The sequence below is a fragment of the Dreissena polymorpha genome, chromosome 3 (assembly GCF_020536995.1).
Source record: "Dreissena polymorpha isolate Duluth1 chromosome 3, UMN_Dpol_1.0, whole genome shotgun sequence".
Taxonomy (NCBI): Eukaryota; Metazoa; Mollusca; class Bivalvia; order Myida; family Dreissenidae; genus Dreissena; species Dreissena polymorpha.
In genome coordinates, this window is record NC_068357.1 from 145,435,808 (window position 1) to 145,462,193 (window position 26,386).

A 26,386-nucleotide genomic window follows, 5' to 3' on the forward strand; every position below is an offset into this window, starting at 1 on the left:
TCATTTGGACGACACTTGTCATTGTCCATGTATCCAAATAACGCGCCATTATTGAAAAGACTGTCAGAAAATAATTTATTTAAAAAGCCAATAAGTAAATGACAGTAAGTTATTTTTGAAAATCAATATATATATATATATATATATATATATATATATATATATATATATATATATATATATATATATAGTCCTATACATCAGCGCTTCTTCTATATTTTAGCTCAGAAAAAGTCCAGTTCTCAATTTGGCTTTGATAGCTTAACATGATGGCTTGTTGACGGAGCCAGGTCGTTTCGCCCTAAATCCCGTTCGCCCTATGTCACCCTGAGTCGTTTCGCCCTTACAAGTGGGTTGTTTCGCCCTTATTTAATTCTTCTGTAATATTAGTGAAAGGAGGGTGAGAATTATATATCTTTAGGGTAGGGGTAACCTATCAGTTTTTTTTTTTTGCCAGAAATTACAGCCGATATTCGGCTGCTTCCCAATTGCAAAAAATGACGTTTTTGCCCAAAAATTTGATTAAAATTTCCCAAAAAAAGACAAAATTTTCGCAATGAAGCCAAAAAGTTTACAATGTAATTTAGCAATAATTTCGAACGAGTGCCGATCGATTTGCCGAGTCGTCGCCGAACAACAACTGACTTACATATTTTTCGCAAATTTAGCTAAATACGATTTTACGTTGCTATCCACATCTCTCTCTATATTGCGGAGGATACCGACTATAGTCGATGTATCCCGATTGTAAACGCCTGTTTTTACACACGCCCAAGATGGCGGCAAGCAGACGAGAAATTTACGATGAGCGGCGAAAATGATAAATAACATTCAAATTAACAACGGATATCATATGGTTATTAACCAGGTTTTCCGAAGGAAAAAACTGGTTATTAGATTGGCGAATGCGGGCGGGCTGGCTGGCTGGCTGGCGGGCTGGCTGGCGGGCTGGCGGAATAAGCTTGTCCGGGCCATAACTATGTCGTTCATTGTCAGATTTTAAAATCATTTGGCACATTTGTTCACCATCATTGGACGGTGTGTCGCGCGAAATAATTACGTCGATATCTCCAAGGTCAAGGTCACACTTTGAGTTCAAAGGTCAAAAATGGCCATAAATGAGCTTGTCCGAGTCATAACTATGTCGTTCATCGTCAGATTTTAATATCATTTGGCACATTTGTTCACCATCATTGGACGGTGTGTCGCGCGAAATAATTACGTCGATATCTCCAAGGTCAAGGTCACACTTTGAGTTCAAAGGTCAAAAATGGCCATAAATGAGCTTGTCCTGGCCATAACTATGTCATTCATTGTGAGATTTTAAAATCATTTGGCACATTTGTTCACCATCATGGGACGGTGTGTCCCACGAAAGAATCACGTCAATATCTCCAATGTCAAGGTCGCCACAACTAAAAATAGATTTAAAAAAACAAAAAACTTACAAAGGGGGTTAATTTTTTTTGGTCATTTCAGAAGTTCAGTTTGAGTTTTCTCCCTTTATCAGATTTTTTTTTCACAATGAAAACCTGGTTTTGTGACAATTTTGTCCCTTGTTACGGAATAATTTAATGCGTGTGTCAATTAACGCAAAATACAACGTTTGAGATAAAAACAACAAATATTTATTACAAATCTTCACAGTGAATGTGCATCACGGAAATCAGTGTTGGGAAATTGGAGTCATTCTACCGTTACCCACAAAGTTAATGCATTTAAAATGAGTATCGTTTGAAAATGGAAAGAGACAAACATGATATGATTTATATGTTAGTGGATCTGTGTAAAATCAGATTCATATGCATATTCTGCTTTATTATGTTTGTCACGCTTTAAAGTTTACTGAAATAGCATTGAAGTGCAAGATCATGAAGATGTTGAAAGGTAAAGAAATGAAATAAATTATTTTAACTCTATTTAATACATCATTGACATAGCAAGACCACTAAAGCGTTGTTTTTTTTATAAATATTTGTTAATGTTTTCACCATATGATATTTAATTTAAAAGAATACTGAATTAAATTCTTACTGTTAAAGAGGTTATGATTAAATGGTATATTTAAGAATCTATATAGATTATTGCAAGTTCAATATGAATGTGGAAGGATATTAACTTAACATTGTCTTCATTGTAAGAACACATTTAATTAGCACTTTATAATATAAAAATGCTGTCAAACATACTTTAATAATTTTAATTCTGTTCTTATAATCATATTTATAATGTTTCCCAATTTCATGGTTTATGGCGCTATTTTTCCCAATTTCATGGTTTATCGCGCTAATTTTCCCAATCCAAAAGGCACAGGCTGTAAGAAAAAAAAATCAAAAAAATCACTGCCTATGGTCTTAAAAAATCAATTCGGTATTTAAAAGATCTATTGGCTATTGCTGACTTACGTTTTTGCAGGTTTTTAGTGTATAAAATCAATAAGGTATTTATAAGATGTATTTATTTAGTAAGGTTTTAGAAAGAATGTCTTATGGTTGTTTTAAATGATTCTTTAATTATTCAGATTTTTATTGCAAATTTGATTATTAATTGCAATGGTAATTTAGTATTTGTTTATTTATGGGCAATCAAGATTATTTTATTATTACCTATTTGATGATTGCGCAATTATGCGTTTGATGTTAATTGCAATCAATTAACGGAGACATTATGATACATTGTGTTACAAACTAAGTATTAAAATAATTTCAGTACCAACTACAATTATCAAACAAACTTAGATCGGAAGACGTGTGATCAGATGATTTGCGAATTACTAGCACAGAAACATTAAAAGAAGATATTATATAGGCGTTATATAGTTTTTATAAACTTAGCTAGTTTGCATCTTTTGATCTCAAGATATTTGCCGAAAGTGTATATAGAAAGCAACTTGGCTATGGCAGCGTCTTTCGTGAATTCATATTCCGACACGTTCTTATCGCAGAAGAATTGTTTATTTCGTGTGATCGGACAGTCACACCTCGCCAACATGTCATCACATGTGATTTATGTGACAGATGGCAACATCGGACATCAGGGGTCTAGCTAGGTTCAAAATTTAGGGAGAAGTCACTTCTCCCAAAGGCTAAAATAGGGAGAAGTGTCAAATTTTCGTGGATAAATGGTACTTTTGCATCCAGGGGTCAAGCTTAGCTCAAAATTTCGGGAGATGTCACTTCTGTACAGTTGCGTCATAGGTCTTCATTTTACATGTATTTTGCGGCAAATTAAAGGAGAAGTATTTCCGTTCAGCTTTCAATCAACTCTTTACTTGTCTTATACCCCTCATTAAACCGTGCCAATTATCATTATTCAGAAACAACTCTTATTTCACACTTTGGGGGACAACATTTACAAATACAAACACACACTCACTTAAGTGTTCATTTTTGTTATTGATGTATTTAACTGAGTTTAAGTTATATATTTAACACTTAACATGCTATTTATGTGATAACTGATAAGCTATTTCAATAATAGAGGCTGAAATGGGTGATGGAATTCAAAAGGCTGCATTTCATTTATAATAAGAGATGTCAAGTGTATGAAACCTACATTTTTCTTATTTGTAATTGATTGTAAATTATTCTGGTACTTGTTATTATTTTTTCCTGTACAGGTGTATCAAATAAAACTTCAATTTTAACAAAACAAGTAATATTCATAATCTTCTTACTTCCTTGTATATTTTAAGAAAATCAAGATTAAATCGAAATTATATTGAGCTACAATTTTTTAACCAGGTTTTCCGAAGGAAAAAACTGGTTATTAGATTGGCGAATGCGGGCGGGCTGGCTGGCGGGCGGGCGGAACAAGCTTGTCCGGGCCATAACTTTGTCGTTCATTGTGAGATTTTAAAACCATTTGTTAACCATCATTAGACGGTGTGTCGCGCGAAAAAATTACGTCAATATCTCCAAGGTCAAGGTCACACTTTGAGTTCAAAGGTAAAAAATAGCCATAAATGAGCTTGTCTGGGCTATAACTATGTCATTCATTATGAGATTTTAAAATCATTTGGCACATTTGTTCACCATCATGAGAGGGTGTGTCGCACGAACGAATCACGTCAATATCTCCAATGTCAAGGTCGCCACGACTAAAAATAGATTTATTTTAAAACAAACTTACAAAGGGGGTTAATTTTGTTTGTTCATTTCAAAAGTTCAGTTTGAGTTGTCTCCCTTTATCAGATTTTTTTTCACAATGAAAACCTGGTTTTGTGACAATTTTGTCCCTTTTTAAAATAAAAATTCATTAAAGTCTCATTTTACAGCACAGATTCCAAATCTTACCCGTAAATGAGCCCTATTTTTATTGCCAGTGTGCTAGGTTAACTCTTCCCATTTGATCATTCCTATGTATTGTTTTAATGGGCCATTTAACTTTGCTGAAGTATAGTTATTGGTAGCCAGCACAAGGCAATTAATTAAGGCTTCACCTATGAACAATTTTAAGAACTTTAATAGCTCCCGACTGTACATTTGAATGTTCAACTTTGCATGACCTGTAAATGGGGCAACTTCTGGCTGAGAATTCTCCTGTGTCCAATTCTCCAAATCAAATTGATTTAAATGGTCAATGTGTGGCACAAACAAATAATGAAAAGGTGGAGAAGTTATGTCGCCTTCATGAAATTAATTAGCGACATAAATATTCCCTTGGCGAGCAAATCGCCCACTTCGCCCACTAGCGAGACCCCTGGACATGTGATACAGGTACGAGATGCTTATTTAATTTATTTATATTTCGTGTCGGCGCTTTATGTCTGCATGTTGTCGTTGTTATAAAATACACTGTTTTCATAAAATTTTATATGTAATAAGATTATCACTTTAGAGCTATCAAAGTATATGCAATATAAATAACTTTGTACTTTGTTTTATTTCAAAGCGTCTCTATCATTGTAGCACCTGAAGCAAAAGACAAAATAAACAGTAATTAAGATAATATAATACTGTATAAAACAATATTCCATTCAGCTTCTGACAAGCCAAAGATAAATCCTTCAATATCGCTATACGTACACAAATTAGGGCGAAACGACCCAAGAATTAGGGCGAAACGACCCAGGGCAAAACGAGTCGGGGGGGCAAACGGGATTTAGGGCGAATCGACCCGGATTCCTTGTTGACGCTCTTAAATATTAAGCTACTTTTTAAATTATTATTGGTAATGTTTGGAGCGTACAACGGCTGAAGCAATCGAACAATGGTGGACATTTTTCCTTCTTTGTCTATATTGTTGCGCAAGGATTTTGTGCGCAACATTCAAGCCCCAGGGCCCTTAATCTATCAAATCTGCGGCCGAATTTCGGCCGCAGTCCCCCACCTGAAAAGTATACTTTTTTCCCCTTTTGGGGAGAAAAATTCCCCCTGATTTTTTTTTTTTTTTTAAAGATGTGTCTCATGATTATTATATCTCAATTCTTTTTCAATTTAATCTTGTCAAACATACTTAATTATGAAAAAAGAAATGAATATAGTGCAAACATGTACAAATGTAATAGTGAAAGTTAGTAAAAAAATCCCCCAAAAAGGGAAACGCCGCGAAAATTTCCCCTCATGAGGGTAGCGACCCGCTTCCCCTAAAATGGATTGAGGGCCCTGAGCCCCCATATCAGACACTTAATATCAACGGATTGCAATAATATTTACATACCTGTGTAGATAATTCATTTCTCGATAATGTTGCGTAAAAAATATGTAATGACACTTTGAATTTTGCACGCCTGAGCAATTTAAATCCAACCACTATTCAATTTTTCAATATCTCTCGATTTGCTCACTGTGTAGATATATAACGATAACACGGCCTCGATGTAAAGCATGTGGAAGAATAAATGGCGTTAAATACAGTTTGCGTTGGTCTGTTGTGGTGCAGAGCGTTACATAGTAAACCGATGTTATTATACTTTTCTGGATTATTTAAGTATTGTTTTTTTTCTAAAGTGACTATTAAAATGTTCTGAAATAAATTACATCTTTTATTTTTATAATGTACATAAATAATATTGATACAGATCGTACATTATACCTTCATATGTAACGTAGAATGTAAACTGTCATATGTAACGTAGAATGTTAGTACATAACAAAACGACATGCATAAAAAGTTGCTGAAACTTAGAAGAGTGAATAAAAACTGCACCATATCTGTTTTGAACATATGCTTCTTAAATCGACAAAGATGAGCGTACTAGATCTAGTTAGGTAAAAGTTGAAGTTAAAAGATCATGTTAAATAAAATTGCGCGTACACTTTACACCGTAATTCCTTCTTCTGATTGGTTGATATTTAAATCTGTTTCATTATATGGCAAGAGGTCGGTGATATTGTTGCGATTTAAGCAGAAGTTTAACTGAAGAATTTATGCCTTTCTAACTTCAATTCGACGATATTTGAGGTAAAAATGGACTTCTGAACTAAAACTGAATGAGTATTTAACTGAATGTTATTTTGCAATTTTACGCAAATTGATAAAAAATTTAACTTTCTGGTTTCCAACACATTTTGGACTTTTCCCCGATAAGACGTTCCAAAGAATTTAACCCATATAAAAAGTATCTCTAAATTCTGTGCACATCTACTCTTATAAATAAGACTACATGATGGCATGACATTTACGCAGGCAAGCCTGAAGTGAAGCCTGAACCGCTAAAGGATCGATCTCAGTATCCCTTATATCGATCATTGTGTGTACAAACACGACTAAAATGAGGAAAAAAATCAATTATACTAATCATCCGTATTCTCGCGGTACTTAAGGTTTAAATAAAAAAAGGTTTAAATAAAAAAAGGGTGACATGAATCGGCTTCTAGTCATCCCGGGGTGACATGTGGGCCATTTCGGGTCGACAATGACCCAATGAGCAAAACTATCGGCTTTGCATGGTTAAACATTGCTGACGCTGTCAATAAACAATTTTGCATTGCAAATATTATTTCATGCTTGGGCTTAGAAATAGAACCTTTTTATTGAAGTTAAATTATTGAATTCGCATTGAATTGAAATCAATGCAATAAAAAAATAGAAAATTCAAACTTAAGTTGGCTAAATATGAGCAGTTGAGACATTCGTTTTCTAGACTTGTCCTCAATAGTTCACATGCTGTAGTTTGTGTGGTTGAAGCCTGTTGGCCTTGGACTCCTAACTAGGAAAAAGTGGGAGTCCATATGAAATATGCTTGATTAAGCGTTTCTGAGAGCCCTGACAGGTAATAGTTATATATTTCAGAGAAATGGCGGACTGGGATGACATTAAAACTGAGTTTGGTGGTGATGAGACTGCAGCATTTGGGCCACGGAAAGAAACTGGCTCCGCCCTTTATCAGATTGACACAGTGGCAACTATTGCTTGCCGCGATCAGGTCAGTTAATGTGTATTTCATAGCCAACATTCTACAGTGTATATAGAGGGACAGTTTCAATTAAAATGTTCGTGAAGTTTACTTTAAATGGTTAGATGAATTAGAATAATACTGAATTTTTATGAAAAAAACTTATATTATGTAGAAAATCATGCACAAAAAGAAACAAATGAATACAAATTACAAAAGGTTATGCATCTTCAAAAGTCTTTATTTATGTATACATGTAGACCTTTTGTTATTATAACATCTTAAAGTCAAACTATCATTTGAAAATTTTCTAACTGAATTCCAGCTTTTAAGAATAAAGCCCATTCTTTGCTGCTTACAGGTTTATTTTTATCTTATGCTATTTTATACAAACCATACTAAAATAACTAATACATGGATTTTCACAATACTTATGAATGCATAACTTTTAGGGAAATACAGTTGTGCCTACTGCCGCCTCTAGTGTCCTGGGGGATGTAACTTGCCTTGCAGTAGATAAAAACCTGGTCTTGAATACCTCATCCATTCTCAGTCTAGGTTTGTATTGAACTAGAACTTCTTGTATTCTCATATTACAGATATTTGTCTAAAAAAATGTAACATGCTACATATACATTCTTGTTGCCATATTTGTGCAGTATATACTTTCTGTACCCTATTTATGTGCTAAGCCTTTTCCGCCCTATGCCACGGGTCCGAATATCGACCCCATTGCCAAAGCAAATCTGGTTGTTTTTTTCCCAATTGAAAAAAAATCCCAATTCCGAAAAAAAAAATTGTTTTTTTTTTTTTTTTTTTTTTTCTTAAACCTTTAAATTATATAAGTTAACCAGATTCAGTGTAGAAAATAGAAAAATATTTCATAATTAAATTATCTGTTGCCTTGAATTTGTTTTAAAACCTGTAAAATATGTTAAATTGATTATATAAGACTTTCCTTATTTTCCCCAAAATCCGGCGTTTCATGCAATTTTGTTCCCCTCAAAAAAGGCCAGGCACTGTCCCCAAAATCAGATAAAAAACCTGCACTTATCACACATGTTCTTTATATTTTGTAAAATTTTAATAATATGTTATCAAAATAGGCATTATCTACCAGTTAACGGCTTCTTTGAAATATAAGAAACACTATTAACATGCGATTATTTTTCCCAATTAAGCCAGTTTTGCAATTATTTTTTTCACAAAAGGGGGTTTTTCACGACGCCAAATTCCCAAAATACCAGTGTGGCGTTTTCCCAAAATGGATCGGAAAAGGCCTGTGTGCCAACAACTCGGGTCATTGTAGGGGGCGACATAGGCCATTTCTTTTCATATGGGGTCTGATTTTGCACTCTAATTAGATTAAAGGGAACTCAAAATCCACACAAAAATCCAATAGTTATGCTGTCTGCTTAGCGAATTCAAATGTCCACTGCTGGCATATTACATATAGGATCTGGCACGAGTTGTCATATACCATATTTTATTAAACAAGCTCAGGAATTTTGTTAGTAAGCGAGCCTTTGGCGAGCTTACTAACGAATTTCCTGTACGAGTTTAATAAAATATGGTATTATATGACAACTTGTGTCAGATCTTTTTTATCACATGCTTCTAAATGAGCAAATTAAATAAATATTTACGCCAACATAATGATAAATCCCGAATGTTGTTTACATTTCGTGACGTCATTTGACGTTGCAACGTCATTTCTGCAAAATAACAAAATGCGATTGGTCAATAAACGAAAACTAAGCCAATTAAAACGCTTAAAAATGTTGTATTACACATGTGTAATATAAAAAAATATGTAATGGTTATATTACATGGGAAACAGGGTATGGCATGTGATAAATGAATATATAGCATTTAGAATCAAATAATAAAGACAACAATATGGGTGAAAAAATTAGTTAGGCTTAAATTATCAACCAATTTGGTTTTGGTAACCAACAAGGGCTTGCTGTTAGCTTTGAAACCTATTTTGGAGTGTTTTTGTTATCAATTAAAACAACCATTTTATATTCAACAATCCAGCGTGAACATTTCTCTTCTTGTCTTCAGGCCCATAGTAGACAAAAGTTGTTTTGCCCTTAAACAGTTATATTCGCTCACTGTTGGTCAAGAAATAATAATTGCGATTAAAAAGTAATTGAAAAGTCCATAAATTTGGTGCCTGTTATTGCATGGTACAGAGTCGGCAGTGGAAGTTGTGGAATGGAGCCCAGACTGCAGTCTTGTTGTACTAGGGCTGAATGGTGGTCGCATGTATGTGCTGGATGCAGAGACAACCGAAATCATATTCTCAATGGTATGAGTGGGTTCGCGTTCTGAGAAAACTGGGCATTATGCCTGTGCGTAAAGTGTTGTTCCAGATTAGCCTGTGCAGTCCGCACAGGCTAATCAGGGACGACACTTTCCGCATTAACAAGATTTTCGGTAAGAAGGGACTTCCTTTAAACGAAAAATACCATAAAAGTGGAAAGTGTTGTCCCTGATTAGCCTGTGCGGACTGCACAGGCTAATCTGGGATGACACTTTACGCACATGCATTACACGACTCAAATGATTGATTTTCAATCTGCTTTTACAATAAGCATTGTAATGCATTTGGATGATCATATTCAGATTTCATAAAACTGGTAAGTTCTTTTATCATCTTCAATAAGGCCTGTTGACGTTTCTTAGTAATAACATTTGATTGTTGTGTACCCGATTTTCTGTTTTGACCCTTAAATTTTGTAATGTTTATTTATTGTTTGATTATTATATCCACCCTAATTTATTCTTGCAGAATTTAGTTTCTCATGATCGACATGTTGGTGGCAAAGCATTTAGGAGTATAATTTTCACAGGTATGTAAGGTTTATGTGCAAGATGGCAGTATATGTACAAATTAAAGTCGTATAACATGTGTAACAAATAATAAGTTAACATTTTTCGTCATTTTAATTAGTTTGTTAATAAAGGTTCTTATCATTGTTAGAAATGAAAAGTAAGTTTTCTCACTTTGTTAGAGTTTTGTAGATTTGTAGAAGTCTGTAAACCTTAGCACATTGGGGCCTGCTATCTCTGTAAGTGGAGGGCTCGCCTGCACATTGGGGCCTGCTATCTCTGTAAGTGGAGGGCTCGCCTGCATCATACATGCCATAATTTTTTAGGTCCAAAGCGGGACATTCCATAAAAAATTGTCGGGACATTTGACCAAAAAGCAGGACACCTAAAACGATCTATCATTCCACGTTTACTATAGTCAGTATAGTACTAACAAAAACTCTTGATACTTTTATTCAAGACATAAAACATCTGATATGAAGCATGAAGTCTTAAACATAACAATAACAGTTTTATTAAATAAGACAATAGCAAACAACGAAGATAATATTCATCTGTTTAAGAGTACACAATCTAGAACATTACGACAACAATACTCATTATATTAAATTCAATGGCAAACATTAACGCAGGGGAGGCTATCCAGTTGACTGAAAGTACGGGTTACAGTACACTATCTACCGAACAGTTACATCAGTTACACACGAAATGCGCGGCCGTACACATTTCCGTATTTTGTTTTCTTCCTATATACACAGATTAAACTGAATTGTGAATTGTCAGGCGCTGTATTGGGGTAGTGTCAAACTGTCATGAATAACAACACGTTGTTTTTATTACAATAACACAAGACAAGATGGGTAACTCTTTTGCTGTTTGTTGCGATGTTTTTTTAAGCATGTGTCCATGCGCAGTTTGTTACTTGTCAATTGTCGCGGCTTAATTGGAGTAGGGTCAAACTGTCACGCATAGCACCTCGTTGTTTTTATTACAATTACACTAGACAGGATGGGTATCACTTATTGGACTGTTTGTTGCGATTTTGGTGGTATCCGGAGAAGTGCCCCCCCGGAGAACTGCCCCCCGGAGAACTGCCCCCTTATTTTAAAGGTGGCGGAGAGGTGCCCCCCCATCAAATCGGTAGGGGCGGAGAACTGCCCCCCTGTCAGAATTTAGTAGGCGGATATCTGCCCCCCCCCCCCCCCCCCATCAAATCTGTAGGGGCGGAGAACTGCCCCCCGGTGTCATATTAGTTATTAGTTACGTAGTGAAAACAATACTTACGGGTAATTTTACGTTATCGCCGTACACATTTTATCCGGTAACAATTTAATTTCAGTACAAGTATATTACCATTTATCGAACTGAATAACACAAATTGTCCAGAGGCATGTGATAATACTGTTTAAGGCCCTTGGTACGCATCTGCACCACTCACTATACATGAATTCCTTGTAAAAGTCGTGTTTTAATAAGAGCGCGAAACATAGTCGAGATCCACACAGGAAACGCGTGCGTGTTAATACTGGCAATGTGTTGCAACTAAATATAGACGTGCAACTCGGTACTTATGGAGGAAAAGTTACATCGGAATTAATTTACATTATAAAGATAGTATTGACCCATGGAAAAAAAGTTAATTGACATATAAAAAAGTAAATTAATAGGCAAGGCAAAGGCAATAATTTAGCTGACTTGAAGAAAAAAGTGAAGTGAAGTTGAATTTATAAGCAATTTATTTATGTTGTTTAGTTAATTCATGTCTTCTAGCACCTTATCCGTCGGTAGCATCGCCAGACCGTCGAGTCGTCCGCAGTTTGCATTTTGAGCAGATCATGTCGACATGCCAAACAAACAAAATCGGTAACAGTTGCTTTAATTAGCAGCTAATAAGGCAGGCAGAGAACTTGTTACCGTTAACAATAAGTACCGCGATCTTTTAATCTTTAAATTGGTATACCGGACCGACCTTAATTGTTAAGAACTTGTTAGCTTTGAATAAAGCCGCATACGGGTTTATTATATTGAACCGTCCAAATCCGTAATTGGCGAAAACAAACAAATAAATTATTGTTTTCAGCTGGCATAAGGATGGATTAAATTGCATGCTAATTGTTTGTTTTTATTACGGGGAAAATATCAAATAATTCAGCCGCGAAAACTTTTTATTAGCAAAAAGTTATTTGTTTTTCTTTGTTCACATTGACGAAAATCACGTGATTATAAAGTTGGCGACGTGACGACGTCCATGCCGAGGTAGGTATTTTATGCCGTTTTATAACTTTTATTACTTGTACAACTTTATATTACTTTTGAAATTTCACTCAATTTCCATACATAATAGCAAGAAAGTTACTGGCGTTATTGTCATTATAATACTCGCTTTATATATCACCGCAATTTCTTTAATTAGGGGGCACTTCTCCGGGTCATCAATTCTGACAGGGGGGCAGTTCTCCGCCCCTTATTAATCAGCAGGGGGGCAGTTCTCCGCCCTATACAAAAACAGTGAGGGGGCAGTTCTCCGCCCAGTGAAAAATCTTTGGGGGGGCAGTTCTCCGGGGGGGCACTTCTCCTAGAGCCTAACTAGCCGATTTTGGTATATTGCACATTCGGAATATCCCGCTATATTGAAACTAAACATTGAATGTAAAAGACTCATTTATGACGTAGCGTTAATTTTACAAAACAATTGTTTTGTAAACCGTTTCAAACAAATACAAAATAAACACATTTTCAACATTTATTTCATTATAATAAAACTATCGATAGCAATAAGCGACCACTATCTTGAAGACCACCATGGTGTGAATGCCTGATGAAATCAATAATTAGCCGATAAATCGCTGATAAGGTGTCATAAACAACACTGGTACACACGGTAAGTAGAATCGGATTGTTAATTGGAGGGCAATAAAGGGATTAGCGGTGTTAAGTGTTAACGAAACAGAGCTTGAATAGCGAATTTTATTGGGAACCTATACACCTTACATCGTTTTTTACGAATGTCGGGACAAATCGTCTCATGGCGGGACGGCGGGACAAAGGGCCCAAAAGCGGGACTGTCCCGCCGAGATCGGGACATATGGCATGTATGGCCTGCATATCAGAAGCTTGCAGGATTTATTTTGTGTGTGAGCATTGGTCATTCTCCTCTTTCGGATGTAATTAGGACAGTCTTCAGTAACTGGTATAAGTATGTGCACTAAGAACTGGTAAACAAGCTAACATAGTCAAAGTGTGACTTGGTGAACTGACCGCTGTCATGTGACTGAAATACTGTTCAATATTGCAAACAATTGAAATAAACAAGCCTCTGTCCCTCTTCATTTCATCACTCCTACATGTATATAGTGCAAGCAATCTACATAAACAAGTCTGTTCCTCTCCATTTCAGCCACATTACACCTGGTGATACTCACTGCAGATGGACAGCTTATTGTACAACCAGATGTACAGCTTCACAAGTCTGGTATACAAATGAGTCCTGTCTTGTAAACACCTTGCAATACATGAAAATTACTCCTTAACAACAAATAAACATTAATGGTCAATATGTTGATAAAATGAACAATTTGTAAAAGATTCAATGTAAATAGAGTCTAAAAACAAACGTTATAGAAAGTATTGTGTTGGATCAAGCATGTTGGGTCTTTATAATTGTAATAGCAAATGAAATTTGGAATAGGACAATAAGACATTGTGTTGAAACCTTGTAAATGTTTAAGACAGTGACACACATGTATTCTCCAAGGACAGATAAATGTATATGTTAAAGAATCATCTATAAATTATACATTTGATAAAACAGCGGACTATGAAAATTACTTCATGAAACTAACCTTGCATTGCTAGTAGTTCTTTATGTTTTGTGTAAGAACGTGATGCAGTTTTTAGTAAATAAGACTTATTTCAGTCCGTCCATGTATCACAAACTGTTCAGGGCTATATCTCAAACACTATATAAGATTTAACAGGAAACTTAATTTGTGTTAAGATATCAATGAGAAGTGTCATGCACAAGAACCATAACCCTACACTTTTTATGCCCCCCTTTGAAGAAGAGGGGGTTTATTATTTTGCTTATGTCAGTACGTCGGCATGTAAGTCGGTCCGTCCACCAGATGGTTTCCGGATGATAACTCAAGAACGCTTAGGCCTAGGATCATGAAACTTCATAGGTACATTGATCATGACTGGCAGATGACCCCTATTGATTTTCAGGTCACTAGGTCAAAGGTCAAGGTCACAGTGACTGGAAATAGTAGTGACTGGAAATAGTAAAATGGTTTCCGGATGATAACTCAAGAATGCTTATACCTAGGATCATGAAACTTCATAGGTACATTGATTATGACTGGCAGATGACCCCTATTGATTTTCAGGTCACTAAGTCAAAGGTCACAGTGACTCGAAACATTAAAATAGTTTCCAAATGATAACTCAAGAATGCTTACGCCTAGGATCATCAAACTTCATAGGAACATTGATCATGACTGGCAGATGACCCCCATTGATTTTCAGGTCACTAGGTCAAAGGTCAAGGTCACAGTGACTGGAAACAGTAAAATGGTTTCCGGATAATAACTCAAGAATGCTTACGCCTAGGATCATGAAACTTCATTGGAACATTGATCATGACTGGCAGATGACCTCTGTTGATTTTCAGGTCACGAGGTCAAAGGTCAAGGTCACATTGACTCGAAACAGTAAAATAGTTTCTGGATGATAACTCAAGAATGCTTACGCCTAGGATCATGAAACTTAAAAGGTACATTAATCATGACTGGCTGATGACCCGTATCAATTTTCAGGTCACTAGGTCAAAGGTCAAGGTCACAGTGACTTGACACAGTAAAATGGTTTCCAGATGATAACTCAAGAATGCTTACGCCTAGGATCATCAAACTTCATAGGTACATTGATTATGACTGGCAGATGACCCCTATTGATTTTCAGGTCACTAGGTCAAAGGTCAAGGTCACAGTGACAAAAAAGTATTCACACAATGGATTCCACTACAACTGACAGCCCAAATGGGGGGCATGCATGTTTTACAAACAGCCCTTGTTTAATTAAGAGTTATTGCCCTTTGTTGTTTTTGGAAGATCTAAAAACAATTGGGAAATGGCAGAACCTGTCAATTTATTTTTCTGCACTCATCAATAAACTAAATGTATACAGCAGAGGCTATCAAATCAACACATTTGCGCTCCCTTATTGGTACAATGTTTTAAGTTTCCATATGAAAAGGATCCACCGATGAAATCAGGGCTCAACATTAATGGTTCTTCTATTGCCCCTGGCAAGTAAAAGTTGGGTCCGTGCAAGTTATTTTATAATTTGTTGTCCACCTGGGCAAGTGCAAAAAAGAACAAAGAGCATTAAATTTAGACTTTAATTAGACTTGAATTGCTCTTATCATTTTGTTAAATGTTTAAAAATAAAGGTTTTGTGGTGTATCATTTTGATCTTTATTAAAAAATATGAAGTTTACAGTTAATGTGATATTTCATGTTTGGGCAAGTGGCTTTACGTTCAGGGCAAGTAGATTTTCTGAGTACTGGCCCAGCAGGGCAAGTTGGGTTTTAGGTTAATGTTGAGCCCTGGAAATGTTCAGTTTGCAAATAACTCAAGCTGAAGTTTTCTAAGATAATTTTTGATGAGGGTTGAACTACATGTAGATTATATTGGTCTTATCGAAGTTTATACATGCACTGTATATATTTTATGTGTATTTAGTTTAAAGTAATTGGATAGATTACTGATTTAATGTATGCAGATTTTTATGCCCCCGGTAGGGTGGCATATAGCAGTTGAACTGTCTGTCTGTCAGTCCGTCAGTCTGTGCGTCCGCCCGAAAACTTTAACATTTGCCATAACTTTTGCAATATTGAAGATAGCAACTTGATATTTGGCATGCATGTGTATCTCATGAAGTTGCACATTTTGAGTGGTGAAAGGTCAAGGTCATCCTTCAAGGTCAAAAGTAAAACAATACAATCCAACGGAAGTAATAAGCTTTAAAAGGGAGATAATCTCTAAACCTGCCAAATGATATATTGAAATTTTATTTCAAAGTGGCACAATAGGGGGCATTGTGTTACTGACAAACACATCTATTATTCCTTCTGGTTTTCAGAGAGTGGTGACTTACAGAACATGATCACAGATAATCTGATGCTGGCAAACACCAAGCCCTACCACTCTCATGTCTATGACATGGTCGTTCACAACAGGAACATTTACACACTGGTATAAAAACACATATGATCGCTTTAAAATATGTTTATGGTACATGTTAATGTATAGTAGATATTTTAATGTCATAAATACTGACCTGTTATCTCATGTTTCTCCTTTCCAAGGGGAATTTACTCATCCGGAATTTTAACTGGGAATCCGCCACCTCTATGCCGCAATACAGGCCAGGTTAAACATAGTGCAATGCAACCTAGCCAAAAATCGGTAACCAACCCTCAATATTCTTTCCTGATCGACCAGGTGTATACGTGTCTTTTACGGCTCGGAATTAAAATAATGTTTTTCGATTTATTTCACTTGGTTAATTGGGGTTTTGAATAGATAAATTGTGTTATTTATCTTTTTATTTTTCATTCGGATTAATTTGTGTGGATTTAATGGATTTTGTTAACCAGGTTTTCCGAAGGAAAAAACTGGTTATTAGATTGGCGAATGCGGGCGGGCTGGCTGGCGGGCGGGCGGAACAAGCTTGTCCGGGCCATAACTATGTCGTTCATTGTCAGATTTTAAAATCATTTGGCACATTTGTTCACCATCATTGGACGGTGTGTCGCGTGAAATAATTACGTCGATATCTCCAAGGTCAAGGTCACGCTTTGAGTTTAAAGGTCAAAAATGGCCATAAATGAGCTTGTCCTGGCCATAACTATGTCATTCATTGTGAGATTTTAAAATCATTTGGCACATTTGTTCACCATCATGGGACGGTGTGTCGCGCGAAATGATTACGTCGATATCTCCAAGGTCAAGGTCACACTTTGAGTTCAAAGGTCAAAAATGGCCATAAATGAGCTTGTCCTGGCCATAACTATGTCATTCATTGTGAGATTTTAAAATCATTTGGCACATTTGTTCACCATCATGGGACGGTGTGTCGCACGAAAGAATCACGTCAATATCTCCAATGTCAAGGTCGCCACGACTAAAAATAGATTTAAAAAAAAACAAACTTACAAAGGGGGTTAATTTTGTTTGTTCATTTCAAAAGTTCAGTTTGAGTTTTCTCCCTTTATCAGATTTTTTTTCACAATGAAAACCTGGTTTTGTGACAATTTTGTCCCTTGTTTCATTTGTAAAAGGTAAGCCATGCTTGTTTTTATCGAACAATGGTTTATTTCTACCATGCTGGGTGTTTTCAGGCGCGAACGACCACGTGCAAAACGTGCTCTTCTAATACATTGCTAGAACTTGCAAAGCATGTTCTTCTAATGTGTTACGAGATCGTGCAAAGCGTGTTCTTCTATTGACAGATTGTTTATTATTTGCCATTGTGTGCAATAATGATTTTAACGTTCCGTATGACAATCTAATTGATCGTCATTTTATTTTTCATCTGTTTTAAATTAAACTTTTGTTTAATTTATGATCTACGGCAGTATTATTATAATTTTCATTATGGTCAAATAATGATTTTATGTGCCGTATGATAATCTGGTCTGTTACCAGTTTATGGTTGAATATGTTTGCTCTTGTTTTTCATATATTCGACTACATGAATGTCGCAGAAACATGAGTGGATAATACCAAGTGACTTCGTAGACCATGGATGATAGTTGCAGCATCAGTCACCAGGTATCAGGCACGATGGCGACCGTACTATGCTAAGTCTCTTAGACAGTCGGTCAACATCAGACCATATGGCGACACCCATCAGCCGGTCTTTGCCCGATGGCATTGGTCAAGGACATCGACCAATGCCGGACCATTTGGCATCCGCCATACGGTCATTATCCGGTGACAACACTGGTCATGATATGACCGGTACGTCACCGGGGACGTTGATCACGGACCTTTGATCGACGTCTGACCGGCTGGTCCGGTCACCGGTCATGTCACCGGTCCGGTCATTGATCACCGGTCCGGTCATTGATCACCGGTCATGTCACCTGTCCGGTCTGGTCATTGATCACCGGTCATGTCACGGGTCATGTCACCATTCCGGTCCGGTCATTGATCACCGGTCACTGGTCATATCACCGGTCCGGTCATGTCACGGGTCCGGTCATTGATCACCGGTCAACAGTCATCAGTTAGGCCTGCCACCAATAACACCAGTCACTGGTCAAAAAGGAGAACTCGGTCTTTATCAATGAATTATTCTCCTATTTGTCGTCGAATACATCGTCTTCATTAAGGAGTAGACATCGGACACGCTCTTCTTCGTCGAGCAGTTCTCATTGTCGCGGCTCTCGTAAGCGATCACGTCGTCACTCACGGAGACGATATTCTAGAAGATCTCGGTCTCATCGCAGCGGATCCACATCTCGACAGCGCAGCCGATTCAGATCTCGACATCGCAGGAAACGAGGACGTTGTCAACCTTCACGTAGACATCATAGGACTTCATTGAGCACAACAGGATAGTTATCGAACATACCTATCGGCGTTGATACGCTCGTAAGCGATCACGTCAATGCTCACGGAGACAATAGAAGACAATATTTCCAGCATAGCCGAACAATATTTCGGCATCGCAGTTATATGGATGTCGCCACTTCTCACGTAGGCGTTAATGAACCTACTGGTCATATCGACGTTCTCCATTTTATTCCTTTAGGAATATCATGTCTCCATTCCACGTGTGATGGTTTTTCTTATGGCATCCACACATGTTGCAGTCACCGAGCCGTAGTTGTATACGAACACTAGTTCGTTTAACTTTCAGGCTTCGGGATAAGCTGTTCTTTTCTCCACTACGACTACAAGGACACTTATGCCTATTAATACTGATAATCTACCATTGTTTTCCGGTTAACATTATCAGATGACTTCGTGGATGGTCATTCTTCTGCTCCAGATATTTCCATTCTGACGCAGTTATATTATACCGGTTCCGATCACCGGACATCGGTCACCATTCATCGGTCATATCACTGATCACTGGTCACCGGTCAGAATAAGTGATGTCTCATTGCCATTGGATTCGATTTTTGGCACGATCTTCTTTTCCGAGCAGTGCTTGACATTGATATCAGACCATATGGATTCCACCATTTTTCAGTCTTTTACTGGTAACTTCACCGGTCATATTATGACTGGTCTGTTCACCTGGCTACAGTTACTGGTCATTGACCGGTCCGGTTCGGTTACCAATTACCAGTATTCTTCTGTTTTTTTCATCGGTCAATTTTAAGTATCACGGGTATCGTCTACATTACCTAGTTGTATAACCCTGGCTATGATTGTATTGAATACTATATTTTATGGATTCAACAATCTACATGACTTTTTGTGTTTTTCAATACTGATGTTCTACTGGCGACGGTTACCAAATCATGCTATATCTGTTATTTGTACTTCTATCTCAACCGGCTATATGCAGACTACTGGTCTTGCGGATAGATTGGCTGAAGTGGGCTCGGAGACTAGCATTGAGGTCGAACATTACTATTTGACCTCTATTAATTTATGTTCGAGACCCGAAGGATGAATTGTTTTAACCCCCTTTACCTGTCGGCTACAGACTTTGCAGTCAGTGTCACGGAACAGTTGGGACACATTAAAGACGCTAGCAGGATTAGCAAGACGACATTTTGTATCGACTTCTGCTTTTCTATTGCTCCTACGACAGTGCATATTTTGAAGCTACTGGAATCAACAAGAGTTCTGATACATAGGATTGCCTATCAGATTGACCGCATAGTGGCTACAGTCTTGTAGATGGCTTGGGAGCTGTTGAACTCAGATCTTAGATTCTAGGATCTGGAGGGACCTCATCTTAAAGCTATTCTTCTCTTACACTTCTGGCCATAACAGGCCGTCTTCCTATAACTGGTCGTATTCCTTTCGGAATTCGTCCTGGTTAGGAGTCTTGAAGTAAATGGATTAATCAAGTCAGAATTTAAGACTTCCATGCATTCTACCGGCAAGCGTGGACCCCCTTAAGATTACTCCTAGGGTTTTCACCTTTTTCTGCCATCACACCTCCGATTCCGGAGGTACCACTGTCAATCATATTTCCATACTTCGCAAATCGATGACTTCACGACCTGTATTATCCTGGATTTTAAAGGCGCCTGTTATTGGTTCAAGAAGAGGCTATATTCTGTAGGTAGGTCATAAACTTATAAGTGTTAAACACTGTCCTATTCTACCAATTTTCAAGTGTGTTTGGAGTGGGAAAGTTCGGCTTGCCGTGATTTCTTTGCTCACCCATCCTTGACAAATGGTTCCGGTCACCGGTCGGTATTTACCGGTCCGGTCACCGGTCTTTCTGCTGAGACGTCTTTTCTTACGTCCGTTTCAGCTTTATTTTAAAGTTAATTGTATTAATCTCGGGATTATTCAATGACACAGATTTCCATCTTTTTGTCATTATTTACCACTATTCAGTGGTGTCTAGACTAGAAGATTATCTTGGCAAGAATATAGTTTATTCTACCACAACCTTCCTTACATCTTATACAGATGTGAGCAGAGAAGGTTATTGACGATCACATAGAACAACGTATCTTGATTTTCTCAATTATGTGGTATCCTAATGAATATCACCTGCACATCTACATCTTGAAAAGTGAAAATTCTTTTTAGCTGTTTTTCATTTACAACACATTTTCACGATTCCTTTGTGATGGTTTCAACTATCACACATCGGTCGTGGTTTACTTACAGACACGGAGGTGATCATATTATCACTCCTTTTATCTGGAAATCAGGAACTTATTCGTTCTTTGCAAGAACAACAAATTTTTCTCTACGGTCTTACTCATACCAGGTCGTCTCAACGCCCTGTTGGACGTTTTGTCCTGCAGTTCTTTTTGTCGAATTATTTTTCCGTTGGGTTTAAATAATGTAATTGCGCATGTGCGGCAGTGAATTTGCATGGTGTACAAAATTGATGCATAGTATATCGAAGAATGTTGTTTATCATCAAACGCTAGTAATTAGCGTTATGCGATCTTAGATCGCAGTATATACCGGTATGCTGAACAATGTCAATAATGCAGTTCACAGAAATCGATCCAGCAGGGTGTGCGATTGTTATACATTCGTCCATTGACATAAACTGGAATATCTTGCCTTTTTGGTGAGTTTTTGCAATAACTGAGTTTTTGCCATAATTTCATGCAATATACTTAATGAACCATGGGATTATGGTTCTACGACCTTTTAAGTCTCCTGTACAATTATTTTCAGGAAACTTCTTCACAGGTCAAATATCATATCTCAGAGAGACATATCTTTACTGATCCAAACATGTGCCACTACATGTCTGGCCATTATTTACTTTTAGTTATCTCTACAGAAGAACGTTTTTCTGTTAGAGTTTCAATCCTTGTTACTTGTGCAAGGATAATTCCATCAGAACTGTATAAAGGTTCTATGGAAATTCATTTTTGACTTGGTATTCAAGAGCATAGTTATTACCTTAATAACTCTGCTAGATACATAGAGGTTTTTCTCATCTTTTTCTTGATGATAAGAAATTTGTTCTTTTCTTCATCAAAGGATAGAGATTATGCTTTTGTATACCTTGTTTTGTGTAAGTCATCGCAACTCTGTGCTGTCTTACCTATTTTGGAACTGATCCAAACTATGGAACGTCAACACTATGTTTTTCGTTCCTTTACCTTCTTAAGCGGTTTTGACTTGTGTTACATGTTGGGATGCTTAATGAGCTTCCTATGAACCTTTTTCATCAGGCTTATCAACAGTTCCAATATAATTTTAAGACGATTTTCTTCTTATTATGGTTTTTACCATACGGAGAAGTGAAATTCATGCTTTTTCTGTTGAATACGAACAATTCCAGTTGGATCTAATGTCGTTTTCACTTTGTTGTGTCAGCCAGGATTCCTTGCTTAATATCAAGTCCTCTATATGGCTTCTACCTTCAAGTTTCCAAGTTTTTCTTAAACTGGTAGTCATGAAGATGAGGATAAACTTCTATGGGCAATCAGGGCTTTGAAGTTCTATCTCAGCAGTGTTAGTCGGAAGTCCATTCAAGGTTCTCAAAAGACACTCTTCATTTTCCTAAAAAGGGGGGGGGGAGATGTGTCTGCGGCTTCTATTTCTCAGGGTTAGACCTCGACTAAGGAAAGTTACTTTTATCCTATCTAAGGACTCATTCCTTTTTAGGATCTGACCGCATGAATTAAGAGCTCTGTCTGTTTTGTGGGCATATATTAATCACACCCCACTTTTTGACGTGCTCTAAGCTGTTTTCTGGAGGAATCCGACCACCTTTGTCATCTTTTTATCTTCGTTTTCTGAATTGCCAACAATACAATTTGTATATGTTTGGGCTTGTTGTGGTTTCACTAACGGTTGTGTCTTCTTTACGACATAGACATACAACTCTGTCCGAGAAGTCATAATTAATACGGTTGTAACGAAGATTACTTGATAACCCTTGTTTATGATTTTGCTACCATTAGCTGATAACCCTGTTTATGGGTTCTACTGTGTTGGGAAAATATATACCAACCTTCCCACCGCAGCTGCAAAATCAGCATGAGATAACATGTCAGTATTTATGACATTAAAACAATTTTTTTTAAATAAAATTCATTTTAATTATTAAATACTTACCTGTTATCGGTAAGTCCCACCTCCTTCCCCGCTATTCGATTAATATTTTTGTATATATATTGAAAGAATATTGAGGGTTGGTTACCGATTTTTGGCTAGGTTGCATTGCACTATGTTTAACCTGACCTGTATTACGGTATTGAGGTGGCGGATTCCCAGTTAAAATTCCGGATGAGTTAATTCCCATTGGAAAGGAGAAGCATGAGATAACAGGTAAGTATTTAATAATTAAAATGAATTTTATTTTTTAAAAATTGTTTTACATGACTTTGCTTTCAGCTGCTTACAATTTTGGTTGGTAATAAGTTTTTTTAACCCTTGCAAAAAATGTCGGACCTTGCTGGTAGAATTTGCCAATAATTATTCCAATAATTGTTGGTCGTCGTGTTCGACAAAAAACAAAAAGGAAGAAAAAAGAACATATTAACAAAATACAGACTAGTTTATTTTACTATAATAGATTGATTAATGATAAAAGAAAATTGATTTTCACAACCAGTCGAAAACTTGCTATCTTTGTTGGTGACGTAACAAACTACGAGTGCTATTCTGAACCAGTTAAATATTGCACCTTGTGCACCTTGATTTGCAACGTAGGCAACACAACAAGTTTTTGATTGGCTGACAGTTTTACAGACTTTTATGCTGAATGCTTTAAGATATTAACCTGAGTTTTGATGTGTTAGTTTATCCTCATGATTTACAGATCATGTTAGATTTTTTCGATCCATTAATTTTTGGAACAGTTATTGGCGTTGGACTTAAAAACTTTCTCTACAATAACAGTTTTCTGACTTTTTTGCTCAATGCTTGCAAATATTAACCCGTTTTTTGGTGTTCGAGTCTATTTACATGAACCAAAATAAACAGGTTTAAACTAAACTAAATTATAAATTCTTTGGCAAATTTTTATTAGCTCATCTATTTTTTGAAAAAAAAATATGAGCTATTGTCATCACCTTGGCGTCGGCGTCCGGTTAAGTTTTGTGTTTAGGTCCACTTTTCTCATAAAGTATCAAAGCTATTGCATTCATACTTGGTACACTTGCTTACTATCATGAGGGGACTAGGCAGGCAAAGTTAGATAACTATGGCATGCATTTTGACATAATTATGTGCCCTTTTTATACTTAGAAAATTTAAAATTTGGTTAAGTTTTGTGTTTAGGTCCACTTTATTCCCAAAGTATCAAAGCTATTGCACTAACTATCATAAGGGGACTGTGTAGGCAAAGTTATGTAACTCTGACTGGCATTTTGACAGAATTATGGCCCCTTTATACTTAGAAAATTGAAAATGTTAAGTTTTGTGTTTTGGTCCACTTTACTCCTAAAGTATCATAGCTATTGCTTTCAGACTTGGAACACTCGCAAACTATCATAAGGGGACTGTACAGGACAAGTTGCATAACTCTGGTTGTTATTTTGACGAAATTATGGCCCTTTTTTGACTTAGTAACTTTGAATATATGGTTAAATTTTGTGTTTACATCCACTTAACTTCTAAAGTATCAAAGCTATTGCTTTCAAACTTCAAATACTTTCATACTATCATGAAGGTACTGTACCTGGCAAGTTGAATTTTATCTTGACCTTTGAATGACATTGACTCTCAAGGTCAAATAATTAAATTTTGCTAGAATTGCCATTTTTTTAATTTTTATTTATTATTTTTGGAAAATAATGTTATAAATGACCACACCCCCACACTTTACACCCCTCTTCACCCCACCCTTCCATCTTTTTTGATTGAAGTATTGAGATAGGTCCCTTCACCTTTAAAATGAAAAAATAGATGAGCGGTCTGCACCCGCAAGGGGGCGCTCTTGTTTGATAATGTTTTAAGAATGTGTTATGCCTCAAGTACATTTCAGAAAATTTCTGTTTTTAAATCATCATTGGAATCTTTTTCCTTTCAGTTGATATCATTGTTTTACACTGACAATTTGTGTGAGAAAAGTTTTTTAACTTTATTGGATCTGTGTAAAAATGCAGCAGTTCAAAGTGGGGTAGGGAATTCGAATTGCTTTTTAAATGGTCCAATTTCATGTCTCATACAATGATGGCATTTAATTCAACAAAGGTTTTGTATCTTTTTATTGCAATTACATGTACTTGTATTGTTAACAAAATGCATTTTTGTCAGTACATCTTCATACATATTAAATATTTAAAAAATCTTATTCCTATGGAAACATATCTTGTTTTGTATAAGCACAAGTCTTTCGGTGCATGCAAACTAAAATAAACTTGTTTAAACTAAACTAAATGATTAATTGTGCAGCCACTTTTTTTATTTATTAATTTGTTAATAATGTGTTATGCTTTAAGTACATGTAAGGGAATTTCTGTTTTAAATAGACATGGGAACTTTTCTTCTTTCAGTTGATTTCATTGTTTTACAGATTTCATTGTTTTACAAAACAAATTTGTGTGAGAAAAGTTTTTTTAACTTAATTGCATCTGTGTAAAAATGCAGCTGCTCAAGGTGGGGTAGGGAATTTGAATTGCTTTCACTTTCTTTAGGGTGGAGGTGATAGTACAATCTGTGTCTGGAACTTCAGCGATGGAAGCCTGGTCCTCGTCGATGAAACTGGATCTTTCTTGGAGAATGGTATGATTGAGAGTTAGAGTTTAATATAATAACAATAAAATATGTTTGTATTTCTGGCACTAAGTATTTTGTCGTGTAATCCCAATTTAAATAGGTTATTCATTTAATATATATATAAAACATGTTCTTTGTTTTGTTATGTCTGCTTCATAGTGAGAAACGTGAAGTATTGTTTTCATTTTTACAGACTGCAAAATGTTGCATAATGTTTGTGTAAAATGCTTCATTTCAGATAGTGAGCTTATGTGTGGTAAAATCACCACCGATGGCCACTATATATTTGCCATTGACTCGGATGTAAGTAGTCATTTTGTTTATTATTTTGCAAAACAGATAAGGAACACCGTTTGCAACAGAATGGCTCAATATACAAAATAAAAGATGGTAGATAATATTATCTAGTTTTTCAGGTACTATTATTAATGTATTATCTTAATATTTTTTAGGGCTGAGTCAATGAAATTTTTGGAGCAGTGTGGCTAAATATATAAACAAATATACGATAGTACATCATCAGGTTTTTCACATACTTATTTTGGTTCTTTGCATTAATGTATACTCTACTTGCAGCACCATATCTGTGTTCTGGATGCAGTGATGCTAATATGTGTAAAAAGATACACTGGCCTGAAGGTGGAAAATATATGCCTTCTGGAGACAAACACATCCCAGAACAACAAGTAAACACACATGAGGGCAAGAGTGCACAGTTTGTTTCATAAAAAGCAGTTATTATTTTTAAGGATACAATGTCACTTAATTAATATGTACGGTGTTTAGAATGCCTAATAATAATATAGA

The 26,386-nt window shown here is 36.3% G+C and overlaps 1 protein-coding gene across 1 annotated transcript in view; it reads left to right on the plus strand.

Moving 5' to 3' along the window:
- Positions 1 to 26,386, plus strand: part of LOC127871812 (kinetochore-associated protein 1-like) — a 191,347-nt gene continuing 164,961 nt past the window's right edge. Inside the window, exons 1-10 of the mRNA XM_052415014.1 lie at positions 1 to 104; positions 7,237 to 7,369; positions 7,792 to 7,897; positions 9,538 to 9,653; positions 10,137 to 10,197; positions 13,575 to 13,649; positions 16,320 to 16,432; positions 25,498 to 25,585; positions 25,818 to 25,882; positions 26,156 to 26,265. Of these exons, the coding sequence (XP_052270974.1) occupies positions 7,241 to 7,369; positions 7,792 to 7,897; positions 9,538 to 9,653; positions 10,137 to 10,197; positions 13,575 to 13,649; positions 16,320 to 16,432; positions 25,498 to 25,585; positions 25,818 to 25,882; positions 26,156 to 26,265 (863 nt within the window). The 5' untranslated portion in view covers positions 1 to 104; positions 7,237 to 7,240. The remainder of the gene's footprint in view (positions 105 to 7,236; positions 7,370 to 7,791; positions 7,898 to 9,537; positions 9,654 to 10,136; positions 10,198 to 13,574; positions 13,650 to 16,319; positions 16,433 to 25,497; positions 25,586 to 25,817; positions 25,883 to 26,155; positions 26,266 to 26,386) is intronic.